At 34.9% G+C, this 14,176-nt stretch overlaps 1 protein-coding gene across 1 annotated transcript; it reads right to left on the reverse strand.

Moving 5' to 3' along the window:
• Window positions 1-312: 312 nt before the first annotated feature.
• EGY1 (Peptidase M50 family protein) lies at window positions 313-6,242 on the reverse strand. The gene is made up of 10 exons (XM_039026094.2): window positions 5,500-6,242; window positions 4,135-4,599; window positions 3,744-3,884; window positions 2,536-2,637; window positions 2,121-2,332; window positions 1,706-1,756; window positions 1,545-1,614; window positions 961-1,029; window positions 751-801; window positions 313-617 (listed from the first exon to the last, which is right to left on the reverse strand). The coding sequence occupies exons 1-10, from the start codon at window positions 5,827-5,829 to the stop codon at window positions 459-461; spliced, it is 1,650 nt and encodes a 549-aa protein (XP_038882022.1). The 5' UTR covers window positions 5,830-6,242; the 3' UTR covers window positions 313-458.
• Window positions 6,243-14,176: the final 7,934 nt, after the last annotated feature.

The following is a 14,176-nucleotide window of genomic DNA, read 5'->3' on the forward strand; positions in this document are numbered from 1 at the left end:
TCTCATTGAACTGGATAATAATTCATTTCCAAAAGAATGAGGTATGAATATGATAATAGACCCAACATGCGTTTTCTTTTACTAAATTGTTCACTAATTGTTCAATAATCATCATCCTAATCTCACTGCAATTGGTACCATGCTTCCCATCTGACCAAACGATAATTTGAAGGCCAATTTCCAGAAGCTTGCAACAAATATCGGAGAGATAGAAGAAGCGTGAAGATAGGAGACGGTTAATCAACATGTGCTTAGAATCCTAAGTTAATGATGCTGAATGAGCAGACATGAATTGTTGAACAAGCCAAAGGATAACCAACAAATATGTACGTGTATTGAGTAGAAGAAAATGGAAAGATGCCTATATGCATGTCAAATAATGATAAAATTGGCAGTAAATACACTATATAATCTACCTCATTTCGGCTAAAAGTTGAATTTACCCTTTGAAATTGGTGTCAAAAAGTTGTTACAAGACCTATACCAAGCTCTTCTGCAAGCTCGTCCCAAACTGGAAGGAGCGTTAACACAACAAGAAACACGGCCAATGTGACAGCAGCTTTTCTCCATGTTCCAACTTCTGTAACATCATTCAAACATGGCTTTTCAGGACTCCTCTGGAAAAAGAAAAAACAAGCAAACAAATTATGGCATATCAGTAAATTAGGGGAACATTCTGAGCCTCCAAAAGCCTTAGTTTGCAATGTGATTGTGCCTTCTATGATGATTACATTACATTACGTTACATACCTGGCATATGAGAACATATAGTCCCCAGGGAAGCGATAACGGTCCACCAAGCTTAAAAGAGAAGCAGGGGACGGGAAAGAGTTAAATAAAATCCAGAGAATTTAAATGGTTATGTTTTGTTAAGACAAAATGTTTAGCAATGGTCATATTGGACTGAGGAAAAGTAAATAGTTTGGATTTCATGAAGAGAAAATCGGTAGATTAACATACCACTCCTAACCCGAGCAGCGTGTACGTCGTCAAACCAAACCCGACTAAGGCACCTTTTCCAAAAGCACCCTGCAAAAGCAATAATAATGAGAAAAAAAAGAATTGGAATAGTTTTGGTGCAAAAATTAATATCCTCGTGCCATTCTGTGAGCTTGCATAACATCTTCACCAGAAGAACGTTAATCCATAATACTCCTCTCTCTCTCTCAAGCCTTTCTCTTTCGTTCAAGCCTTATGGGGATGGGAGAAAAATCTCAAGTATGGAACGATGCATTATGACGAGCCTCAAATGAATTTCGGCTAGACTATAAAAAATATCCCTGAACTTTGCCCTTCATTGTAAAAAAACCCATATTCTTCTAAGAGGCACAATGTTACCCTTCATCTTTCGTAAATGTTTGAAAACTACCTTGGAATAGAAATCCTAGGACCTAAACAGGTGTGGCGGTGAACTAGAACATTGTGGCAATCCAAAATTCCATTCTAAGTTGCCCTACCTTTTCGTTTCAAATTCTAAAAGATCCCTACTCCAAAAGTAGTTAGCAAGAAATTTTTTCCAATTTGAAGCAAAAGTATACGTGTACCTGAATTGCTCTTCCACCATCAAGGCAGCCAACTGGAAGCATGTTAAAGGCTGTTGTAGTCAAACCACACCTGAAAAATAAAGAGAATTAGAATAAGAATTAAGGATGAATCATTAATGGATGATGATGTAGAAAACAAGAATCCCGGAAGTATAAATTACCAGCCAGCAATAACTAGAGGATGAATTGCAACAGTTGAGGCATGCATAGCTCTGGATATTCAAAAGATAAATATTCTTTAATATTTAGTAAAGGAAACATTCTATTGATAAATGAAATCAAGAAAAAAACCCTAAGCACCTAAAGGTGATTACAATAGAGAGCGTCAATTATTGACTAAAAAAGAAAAGCTAAAATGAATATTTTTTTTTAACTTTTTAATATAATGTTTCTTTTTTTGGGGGGAAAAAGTAATATAATGTTAAGTACTAAATAGAATGTTCAACTTTTGATGTCTAAAATTATAATTTAACCTTACGGTTTCACACAACACTACAGGCAAAATCATGCTTTTATCGAGTTTAATAAATTACTATTTTATGATAAACAAGCTATAGAGGCAAATAAGTAACATACGCATAACCAAGAGTGGCTCTACTGATGAGTCCAAGGAGCAGAGAACCTTGAAACAGCATGCTAGGGACTTGCACCAAGTCTCCAGCTGCATCTGGATTTGATGAGAGCAGCAGACCGACAGCAAACATGGAAAACGACAATGCTGCACCAGCAAAAGGGCCTGCAAGTGATACGTCAACTTGGGTACTCCGATCAGGAAGAATCGACTTGAACTGTCAACACAAAAGGCAAATAATAAGAAGCATCAGTACTGCAGACGATACAGCATTATAATCTTTAACCAAAATAGCAAATGATAAAAAAAAAATGTCTTAGAAACCCTGAAGACAAATTAAGCATTCAAAAATGTATTCAACTATTAATTACCATCCATGTGTGGCTAGTTTTCATATGCAAGAATGACAAATATGTGTACCTGAGTGATTGCACCAAAGCTGCCAAGAGTTATGTTAGGAATGAAGTAAGGAATGCTGAGTTTCACTTTCTTCGGATAAGCTGCCAGAAAGTGCCCAACTTCCTGCAAATTAATGACTCCATTAGATATATAAAATTACATGTGTAAGTGACTGTGCAAATATGGATACCAACTCTAAGGAAATCTAGAAATAGTTGCGCTGTGCTAATTCTCAAGAGCTGCCAAAGGCCCTTTTGTCTCTAAGTTCACTAGAAAGTTTTTGTATACCAAATCCTCCGGTCCCTTTTAATATATGTCCCCCAATAAAATTATATCCTCGAATGTCAGTAGTTACAATGGTCTGTTCAGTGTTATTCAATATTTAAGAGCAAATCTATCAGCATAAGCAATAACTACATTATATTTAAGAGAAAATTTTGAAGGTTGATATTTTTCTGATATTAAAATTGAAATAAACGAAAGTACCAGAGGAAATTGAATGACAGGAGGTGACATGACACCATCAAAAGGCTGAGGAATTTTTTTTAAAAAAAAAAAAAAAAGCTCTTCAATTATCTATAATCCAAAAAGGAGTAGTTAACAAAAATTATTCCGTTGCTCCCTCATGTTGATTGGTGATTTAACAAGATATCAAAACAGGAAGTCCTGTATTCGAACCTCTAGAATGTCATTCTCTCTAATTAATATTGACATTCACTTGTTGGATCTTCTACAAGTTTTCAAGTCGACAAGTGGAGGGAGTAATGAAGTATTAATGAAAACTAAATTTACCACAACACATCAACTTGAACTTTTGGGGTTGATTGTTGAATTAACAATAACCTCATTAATTTCCCCCTTAAAAACAATTCTACTCTTTGCCTTCCACATTTTTCTAGAGAACTGTGCATATGGTATACAGCCAGAGAGTAATGGCCGTATCTGTATGCATAGTTTGAAAAAGAAAGTTGCTGACGGGGGAAATTTAAAGATGTAAAGTAAAAAACTTTAAATAGTAAAAAGTGCAGTCGGAGAATTCAGTCTCTTTATCTGAAGAGGTCAAAAGCAAAATGTAATTGCATATTGGCTCTTGGGATTATTTCATTAATCAATGAAATGTTTTTTATTCCAAAAAAAAATATGTAGGTCAAAAGCAAAAGAAGAAAATATTTTTGTGAATGCTTCCCCCTAGGAAACATGGAAACTAACAGGTAAAAGATTTTACTCACATGAAATAACAAAACTCCCAACACACCATATGCTAGAGGCAGAGCAGAATCTACGAACGGAAATAGCAGCTCCATATCTGGTGGTTCAACGGCATTGGGATCTGTAAAGTATTTCACTACCTCCGGAGGAAGACGATTGATCTGTCCAAGACAAATGATAAACAGTAAACTATTTACTTCAAAAGTGACAAGTAAAGAATGACTGGAACCATTAAGGATGTATATACACACAATGAAGAAATGATAATAATGAAACGCATGTAGAAAAGTTACACAAGTGACATGGCATAAAAACACATGTTCAATGCATCATTAGCTATCACTTTCTCAATTCATCAAATCAAGCTTATTCTTCACTCTATCTGATCTTGAAAGTTCTATAAGTAGCTACCTGAGATGCAATTCCTAGCTCCACAGAGGAGCCAATGGTTAAAAGGAATAACAACAAAGCAATAACATATTGCCAAAGTGTTGTTGGACCGGGTTCTGAGACCTCTTTCCGCAGCAGACCAAAACTGACACGTGGGCCACCGCGTGGATCTGGACCTTCCGAATTTGGTTCCCCCACCATAAAAAGGTTGTACTTGTCACCTGTGACTTCAACCAGCTGGCTTTGGAGTTTGGAGAATACCTCTTCCCTTTTACCTCTTAAATTCCCTAGGAAAAGAATGCCCTCCCCAAGATCTCCAAATGCTTCTTCTTTGGTTACCCAGAAGGTGGAATAGCCAAAAAGCTTGTCCTTTATAAGTTTCACATCAGAAGGATCGACCTTCTCTGGTCCAAGAAGTTCCATCAGTTTAAAAGAGTCAACCTGAAAGTTGTTGTAAGCTGGTCCAATTGGAGACAAATTCGACGACTGAAACAAGAAATAAATTATAAATTAACCAATCATACTTTCTTCTATCATAAAAGAATTTTTGAAAAAGATGATTGGCTACAGTTAGAAATGCATCTTAAAGTTCAAGGCACTTTTGAGCTAGATCAAAGATGGCATTCCAAGTTTAAGACAGCATATAATAGTTCTTATGATCCCACAATGACATTCAGCTATAATAATCGGAGCTTTAATAAAGTTGCAGCATGAACTCTTGCTTTCAGTTCAGGGAAAAGCTAGAAATTTTCGTAGAGGGATAAAATCTCACGGTCTAACTTTTTATATGTATAATATTTCAATTCTAAACATTTAAGGGGACCATTTATCTTCATCATTTCTTACAGAGTCAAATGCGATATCTAGTGCTAATTTATCAACTTGTACAGCTCACCTCAACAAGGAATTGGATAGAATTTGGAAGGAGAGGCTTTGTCATATAAAGTTTCTTAAATAGATGATTCAGATTCTTTGCCAACATATGATGGAGCTTTCAGAAGTCTACTACACCTTTTATGGGCAGCTCGGCGCTACTTCTCTTGATTCATCTTAATTTATTAGTTCTTTATTTTGTTTTAAGTAATCAAGTTTATCATTTGGTATGGGCAAACGGTTTTATTTGCATCACTCTTTAATTTTTTTTTTCTAAAGTTTCGCCTCTTGTTCAAAAATGGGACAAATTAGGAGGATAAGTTTAAGATCTTAATTTACCTACGTGAGTTTTTGAATATGAGAAAACTAAGGATGCAAATAACTCTCAGTCCTCCTCTGCCGTCCTACCCTAATCATATTTAGACGACATGACTACCAAATGAACATGAAATACGGCCAACTTTCATTGAAAACCCACAACAAAATGAAAAGAAAAAAGGTCAACAATTGTACCCTTGAAGAAATTGATGGAGGGGTCGTCTTATCCAAATCGACCTCGCTTCCATGCCTCTCTTCAACCTCTTCAGCCGATACCGTCGCCGTCACCGCATTCGACTCCTTGGCCAAATCATCCTCTCTGTCTCCTTCGTTGTGACCTTCATTATCTGAACTAAAACACACAAACCTACCAAAATCGCCATAAGAAACCAAAAGCCTCTCCCTCTTCAACCTCCTAAACCCCACGAACCCCATTCCGTCCCTCGCAGTACAGCTCCCAAAACTCGACCGTAATTTAAAATTCGCGGCACTGAAACTAAAGCTACAGCTCGTAAGAGTTCCCATTGAACAATAAACTGAACAAACCTCCCGATATAGAAGCTGCCTTTGGCGAATACGCTTCCGCTTCTTGAATGTGTTTGGGTCAATGCAGCATTTGGAGAAATGAGTCGAGAATTCGATAAAGAACAAGTAGTAGATAACGCAAGGTTAACATCTGTTTAGAAACATGGAAAGCTGAGGTTGATGGTGCTTTAATGGCGGAAGGATTGCGGAGTAGAGATGAGGAACGAGAAAGAAATGGAGAGGGAGATAGATAGCTTGTTCTTCTGCTGCTATGAATTGCGATTAAGAGTGATATCAGAATATCCATTTGAGAAAAATCCATGGTCAGAAATATCTTTTCTTTGCGGCAAAGAGAACGAGAAAATTATGTGTAAAATATCTTTTATTTCTCCTTTCCTTTTTGCCGTTTAATTCTTAAAATAAAAATAATAATGGTAACGTAACATTTTTAAGTTAATAATTAAGGCACGTGCACTGAATCGTAATTAGACTGTTTTTTATTACATTTAAAAAAATTATTAATTTTGTTAAAACTTATCGTTAAGTTTATCTCTCAGAGTCAAATAGTTGGAATAATGGTAATGATAATAGGAAAAATGTCAAAATTCATCATTTTTCTTTCAAAATAATAGTATTGATGGTAACCCTAACATACGTTGATTGATCATTCTCCACTCTTGCATTTTTTATTTACATATTTGGATATGAGTTCATGTGTCACAAGTAAACAATACAGAAAATAATCAAATTGGGCCCACTTTTCACGTTACTATTGATTTATGAGAGTAAATGAGATTACGTATAAAATATTTTTAAATAATTGTAAATATAACAAAATTTGATAGATTTTATCGTCGTGATAGACTCTGTCAACTCTATGAGTTGATCAAAATTTTACTATATCTACCAAAAAAAATTAAATCTGATCAACGTGACATGCACTTGATCATTTAATAATTTAAATTATATAATTAAATTTTCACTCAAAACAATCATTTAAGAGTAGTTTGTTTCACAAGTTTGACACGTGATATATTTGTTTGTTTTATACTATTTCAGTTTTTATAATTTAGGATATTATTATGTATGTAATTTTAAAAATCATATGATATGAACTTTCTAATATCACCGTAAGACATAATTAATTAATAAATCAATATCAATTAATTATTGTTATTGATTTTAATTATTTATTATATATAGCTATATTATTTACCCCAATAAATTTTAACCGAAACATTTACCATTAATATTATATATTATCCAACTATCCAACTATCCAACTATTCAGTATGAATTTATATTATTAAAAACTAATAATTTAATTAATTTATACCTATTTAATTATTTTTGTTTTATGAATTCAACTTAATAAATTTAATAATGTTCCATTAATGTTTTGGGTATAAATAATAATTTACATTCTATTTTAAGCGAGTAGATAATAAACTAGGATATTAAATAATGATAAATTTAATTAATTTCTGCAACAATTGTTCGTTTATGTTTAATTGGATAGTTATTTTATTTATGTTTCTATTGATACAATGGTAAGAGAAAAACATATACTTTGCTTTAAGCCATTATTTATCCTACACCTACAAACGTTGACATTAATATATCCTATATTTAAAATCCCAAATATATAACATGTATATCCATAAAATAATATATGGGTTGTAGACCAGTTGTAAATAGTTAATTCCACATGGATAATTTCAATATGAATAAAATTTGTTAAAATCTTCATGTAGAACCACGATCAAATTATCATACATATAAAATCTAAATTTAAATCATATGGTTCGAACACATCCACAATCATATGATCGTCGAACAATTAGATGTCTAAACTTATAGATGTTTGATCGTTGAAAACGAAAGATTGTGAATTAAATGGATAAAATATGCAAAATTTGAAGTTTAAAATGATCGAACTGAAAATTTTATGCGACGATGTATATGATAACATAACAAAAGAGAAAAAAAAAAAACAAAACAAAACAAAATGGAAATAAGTAAATGCAAGGGTAGAAGGATAAACAAAGATGGAGACGAATAATGCATTCCGCAATGTTTTACACCCAATTATAATCATGGGAAAAAATCCAAATAAAGTTTATACGATTATACCATCGAAAATGACACGTTCGAAATGTTTAATCATGTCGCACTAAGGGTCACTTTGGATTGATTAAAAGAAAGTGTTTTAAAAAAATTTATTTAAACACTTTTGATAAAAATTGTTGAAAATACACTTCAAAACCTATTTTGAATTATTGCCAAACACTTCATTTTTTTTTTCCCAAAATGACTTCCTTTTTAAATTAAAGACTTAAAAATGTATTACAAACACACCCTAAAGCTTAATATAGAATGTAATAGTATAGATTTCTTATGGTAAAAAATTTGATTTTAGTTTTTGTTTTGGAAATTTATTTTGTTTCCTTTCTATTTTCCAACTATGATTTTCATCCATGTTAAATAAACAATTGAATTTCTAGTCTAATTTTGAAGGACAAAAAAAAGTTTTGATTTTTTCTTTAAACGTGGGAAATTGTACAAAATGATCGAAAGCGGAGTTACGTTTGGATAAATGGACGATTTATAAAAAAGAATTTATGATCATTACGTTGTGCGGAAAAGGTCTATCATTGTATTTAAGGTATGTTTGGAATACATTTAAAAAATAAGGTTTTGTTTGGTACAGAATTTGAAAACAAGAGATTCAATAAAAACAGAGTTGTATTTCATGTTTTCATATATATGTTTGGTAGTAGATTCAAAATTGAATTCTAATTTAAATAATTATTTAATATGTGTTTAATATCATATATTTATAAATCATAAAACTAGTTGTAGTTACACACAAATATTTAGATTTATATTAAAAAAATTATAGAATTATTATTTTGTAATATTATATGATTTATATAACATTACATAATATTTATTGTAACTTTTAAAAAACAATTGAGTCTATAACATGACATATTGTTGTTGGATGAAAAATTTCGTCCAATCACAAAATGTCACGTGTCGTCCATTTGGTTATTTGACCACAATAATGGGCCCATCTACTTCAAAGGTGGTAAAGCCTAAGACCAAATAAATTTGGCTAGGCCATGACAGATTGGGCTTTGAATCATAAATTGGATTGAATCGAGTATTTAAAAATTGCTTAGGTCCAAAATTCGACTCAATTCAAGTCCACGGTGGAAAATTTGGGCCAAAGAAAAGTAATTGGGCTCAAACCCAACTTTGGTTCAGACCCAAAAAGTAGTTGGGCCCAAACTCAAAAGCCCAAAGGCAAATGGGGCCCAAGCCTACCTAAAGCCCATGGAAATCCTCTATAAATAAAGGCTCCGAAGATCATAAACACTAAAGATTGAAGTTCTACAAAATTGAAGTATGAAGCTCCCAAGTTCTCAAGCTCAAAAGACCAAAGCTTTTGAGCTCTCAAGCTTTGAAGACTAAAGCTCCCAAGCCCTAAAGCTCTGAAGACCAAAGACTTGGAAGACTAAGACTCGAAGCTCCTGAAGACTTCAGAACTAAACTCGTAAGAAGATTTGGAAGACTTAAACTTATTGTAACATTTAAGAGAGATACTCAAATGAATATATATTAGAGATTATACCTTTACATACCACAAATCAATATAAATACAAAGGTCGAATTCAGCGAATTAAATTTCTCTAGAAAACTTGTCAAACAGTTTGGCACGCCCATTGGGACAATATTTATCTTTCATCTCTTTCTCTACAACACAATCTACCTAAATAAGTAATGGCATCCAACAATAAAGCTTCTAAAACTTCAAGCGATGTCCACAATAGACCAATTACTCGCAGCCGTTCTAAGGGGATTCAATAATTTGAAGAGTTGCCTCCCTTCGAGATTGCGAGGAATATATGGGAATAAATTTCAGAACAACTACAAGGTGGAGTTGTCATTAAAGAAAACCCTGTACTTAACAAGTTCACTCCTTCCCCGAAGCAGAGGTAAGTAGATAGATTGCTCTCTTAAGGACTGATCCTGGGGCCTGAACGATGTAGCGCCACACGCCTTCTTATGGCCTGAGAGGTGTTCATATATAGTAGGACTATGTTGTATTGTTCATTAGAGGGATCAATGGTACTTAAAGAATAAGATCTAACTACAGGGGCAAAATGGTAAATTGGCCCAGCTGTACTTACGAGCATCTGTGAAGGATCATCGTACTAATGATTGGTTATATTCAATGGACATAGAAATATATCTATGGTAAGAAGAGTTCAGCTGTTGGTCTTTAGTGGAATGTCTGGCAGTTAACGGATGGTAGATATCGTGACTAAAGAGTTTAATCAGTTATTCACGTACGGTTGGAGCTTTGAGCTATAGGTTCATAAGGTCTCCTTGGTGGCTTAGATACAAGTTGAAAATCAGTTTTTGGGTCAGTTTGAAATATTCAAATTGACAAGAGGGAGTTCGATTATATATGATATAATTGAACTAGTTAATTATAAATGATATAATTAACTTTATGTATGAGATACATTAATTTGGAGGAAATTGGATATAAATATGATTTATATCTAGTGGAGGAAAAATACTACGATTAATATATGATTATTAACCATAGGTTATGAATATAATGTGATTGTATTTATTATCTATTAATTGGACAGTTGTAGGATAATTGGCCGGTGTCTTTTCTGTTTTCCTAATGGATGAGTAAGATGAAGAATCACTTTGTGACGCTTAAATAGCCCACGGTGTGTTAAGCAATGAGACTGTAAACCCGAATCTTGATTTATCTACTTGAGTATGTTCCCTACTAAGACTAGTGTTAAATAGCTCACGGTGTGTTAAACAAGAAGAAAGATACGTACAATCGTTAACTCTACATCCAATTGGGTGAATTTCACTAAGTTAATTGAGACCGCTATCCGAGTAGAGCAGAGTGTAGCGAGGGAAGATGTACTCCAGCCAGGTGAAGGACCATTTAGGATGCCTGGAGAAACAAGAAGTAAGAGATTTAGACCCATGTTCTCTAGACAGTCGGGTATAAGGAGTTTTGGAGGCACGAGCCAACAAAGTTCAAGTTGAAAAAGGTCAAAACCTGCAGCTGGACCAAGTAGTAGATCAGTATCAGGTCGTGCTAGCGAGTCGGTAGCTAGTACAGCGAGGAAACCACTTTGTGTAAACTGTGGTAGGCCTCATACAGGAATATGTTATGGCAATAGAAATGTGTACTTCCAGTGTGGACAAGCGGGGCATTTCAAGAGAGATTGTCCTCAGCTAGGTCATAGAGCACAGAGTGAGCAAAGAGGAGTTACACAGACTGTAAACCAACCTAGAGCGACCGGAACTAGAGGTGAGGGATCCGGTATAGCTAAGTAGAAAGGGGTAGCTGGATGACCCCAACAGCAACAGCAACAACAGCAGCAATAGGGTAGAGTATATGCTATGGCACACCAAGAAGCGGAAGAGGCTCCAAATGTCGTAACTAGTACAATAATTTTATGTAATCAATCTGCTTATGCATTATTTGATCTTGGTGCTACGCACTCATTTATATCTAGCATGTGTGCATTATATATAGATAGAGTGCCTGAGCATATGAATGAGGATTTTTTTATCTCTACGCTTGTAGGAGATACTCTAATTGTACATGAGTATTACAAGAATTGTGAAATAATTCTTGGAAATCAGAGTTTATGGGTCGACTTGATTCCATTAGAATTACTAGAGTTTGATGTTATCTTAGGTATGAATTTCCTAAGTAAACACTATGCCACTATGGATTGTTTTAAGAAAGAAATAGTGTTTAGAACATCAGGTGAAAAAGAAATAACCCTGGTGGGGAGTAAAAGAATGCTTCCAGGAAGTTTGATATCAACAGTGAAGGCTAGGAAATTGTTGAGTAAAGGAAGCAAAGCCAATTTAGCCTATGTAACAGTTTGACAGGATAAGAAACTGAGACCTGAGGATGTACCTGTGGTACAAGAATTCTTAGATGTGTTTCCTGAAGAGTTACCAGACTTTCCACTTAATAGAGAAATAGAGTTTACTATTGAGTTAGTTCCGGGTACAACACCTATATCCCAGGCACCATATAGGATGGCACCAACAGAACTGAAGGAATTAAAAGTTCAGTTACAGGAACTTATAGATAAGGGGTACATTAGACCCAGTGTGTCGCCTTGGGGAGCGCCAGTCTTGTTTGTTAAGAAGAAAGACGGTACTCTTAGATTATGCATAGATTATAGACAGTTGAATAAGGTGACCATTAAGAATAAGTACCCATTGCTTCGTATAGATGATCTCTTCAATCAGTTAGAGAGAGCCACGGTGTTCTCTAAGATAGATTTGAGATCAGATTATCACCAGTTGAAGGTGAAGGACACAGATGTTCCAAAAACTGCACTCAGAACTAGATATTGATATTATGAGTACCTAGTAATGCCGTTTGGATTGACAAATACTCCTGCGGTATTTATGGATTTGATGAATAGGATATTTCGTCATTATCTGGATCAGTTTGTAATAGTGTTCATAGACGACATACTAGTATATTCTAGTAGTGAAGAAAAGCACAACGAACATCTGAGGATGGTGTTACAGATTCTAAGGGAAAAAGAATTATATGCCAAATTTAGTAAGTGTGATTTTTTGTTAAACCAAGTCGTATTCCTTGGGCATATAGTTTCAGTTGATGGAGTTAGTGTTGATTCACAAAAGATAGAAGCAATAGTCAATTGGGAACGACCCCTGAATGTAACCGAAGTACGCAGTTTTCTGGGTTTAGCAGGTTATTATAGGAGATTCGTGGAGGGCTTTTCTAAAATAGCCCTAAATAGCCCTGCCGTTAACAAACCTAACCAGAAAAGATGCGAAGTTTGAATGGTCGCCAGAATGCGAGCATAGTTTTCAGGTATTGAAACAGAGGTTAGTGTCAGCACCAGTATTAACTCTACCTACACCAGGTAAAGAGTTTGAGGTTTATTGTGATGCATCCCGACAAAGGTTAGGATGTGTGCTGATGCAGGAGGGAAAGGTAGTAGTTTATGCTTCTCGACGGTTAAAGAAGCATGAATGTAACTACCCTACACACGATTTGGAGTTAGTAGCAGTTGTATTAGCTCTAAAGTTGTGGAGACATTACCTGTTTGGTAAGCGGAGTCATATATTCACGGATCATAAAAGTCTAAAGCATATCTTTGATCAGAAGGAACTGAACTTAAGACAAAAGAAGATGGCTCGAGTTGATCAAGGATTATGACTGCATAATTGACTATCACCAAGTAAAGCAAATGTGGTAGCTGATGCTCTAAGTTGAAAAACTAGATCAGCTAGAGCTAGTATCAATTTAATGAAGGGTACACTGATTCATGAGTTGTATAATGCTAAGGCAACATTATCAATCGGTCAAACAAGAAGGTTATTAGCTTCATTTCAAGTGCGTCCTACACTCGTAGAAGACATTCAACATGAGCATTTAAAGGATTCCGATCTTCAGAAGTTAGCTGAAGAAGTAGATAAAGGATTGAGGATGGACTACCAATTAAGAGCTGACAAGGTACTATTAAAAGAAGGTAGGATATGCGTACCTAAGGACTTAGCACTTAAGGAATAAGACAATCCCATTGGTAAAGGTACTATGGCGAAACCATAGCACGGAAGATGCAACGTGGGAAGCCGAAGAGCAAATAAAAAACAAGTATCCACAGTTGTTTAATTGACAAACTTGTAGCGAAATTTTGAGGACGAAATTTTTATAAGGGGGAGGTAAATGTAAACCCCGAATCCTAATTTCTCTACTCGAGTATGTTCCTTACTAAGACTAGTGTGGTGAGTAGGTTGATGTTGAAGAAAAAAGGAAATTTGGAAGTTTAACTTTTGAGGAAAAACTTGGAAATTTGGCTAAGTATAGAAATTAGTGTGTTGATGCGTTGGAAGGGTGGTGTCGATTCGTTGGAAGGGTTGTTGGTGAGGGCATGTGGCTGAAGAAGGAAAATGGAAATGTCGCGTTAGAAGGCACAAAGGTAGGCAAGGCATACGTTATAAGGTAGCCCATGCGTCGGTGACCAGTACCATGCGCCCATGCCAAGCAAGTCGTGCGATGCTACCTAGTGAGCCATGCGTCGAGGATGGACGGTCATCTTATGCGTTGGTAAAGGCTAGCTATTGCGATGGCTAAGTTGGATTGTGATGTCTAAGTTGCTTACTATGCATTGATTATAGGCTATGCATTGAGTATGAATTATGCGTTAAGCATTCAAGAGTTGGACGCATATAAAGGATGAGATCACCTAGAAAACGTCATTAAACCATGTGTCTTCTTGGGTGGAAAGCCTTAAGCCTT

The sequence above is a fragment of the Benincasa hispida genome, chromosome 3, assembly GCF_027475165.1.
Source record: "Benincasa hispida cultivar pf3 chromosome 3, pf3_genome.v1.1, whole genome shotgun sequence".
Classification (NCBI taxonomy): domain Eukaryota; kingdom Viridiplantae; phylum Streptophyta; class Magnoliopsida; order Cucurbitales; family Cucurbitaceae; genus Benincasa; species Benincasa hispida.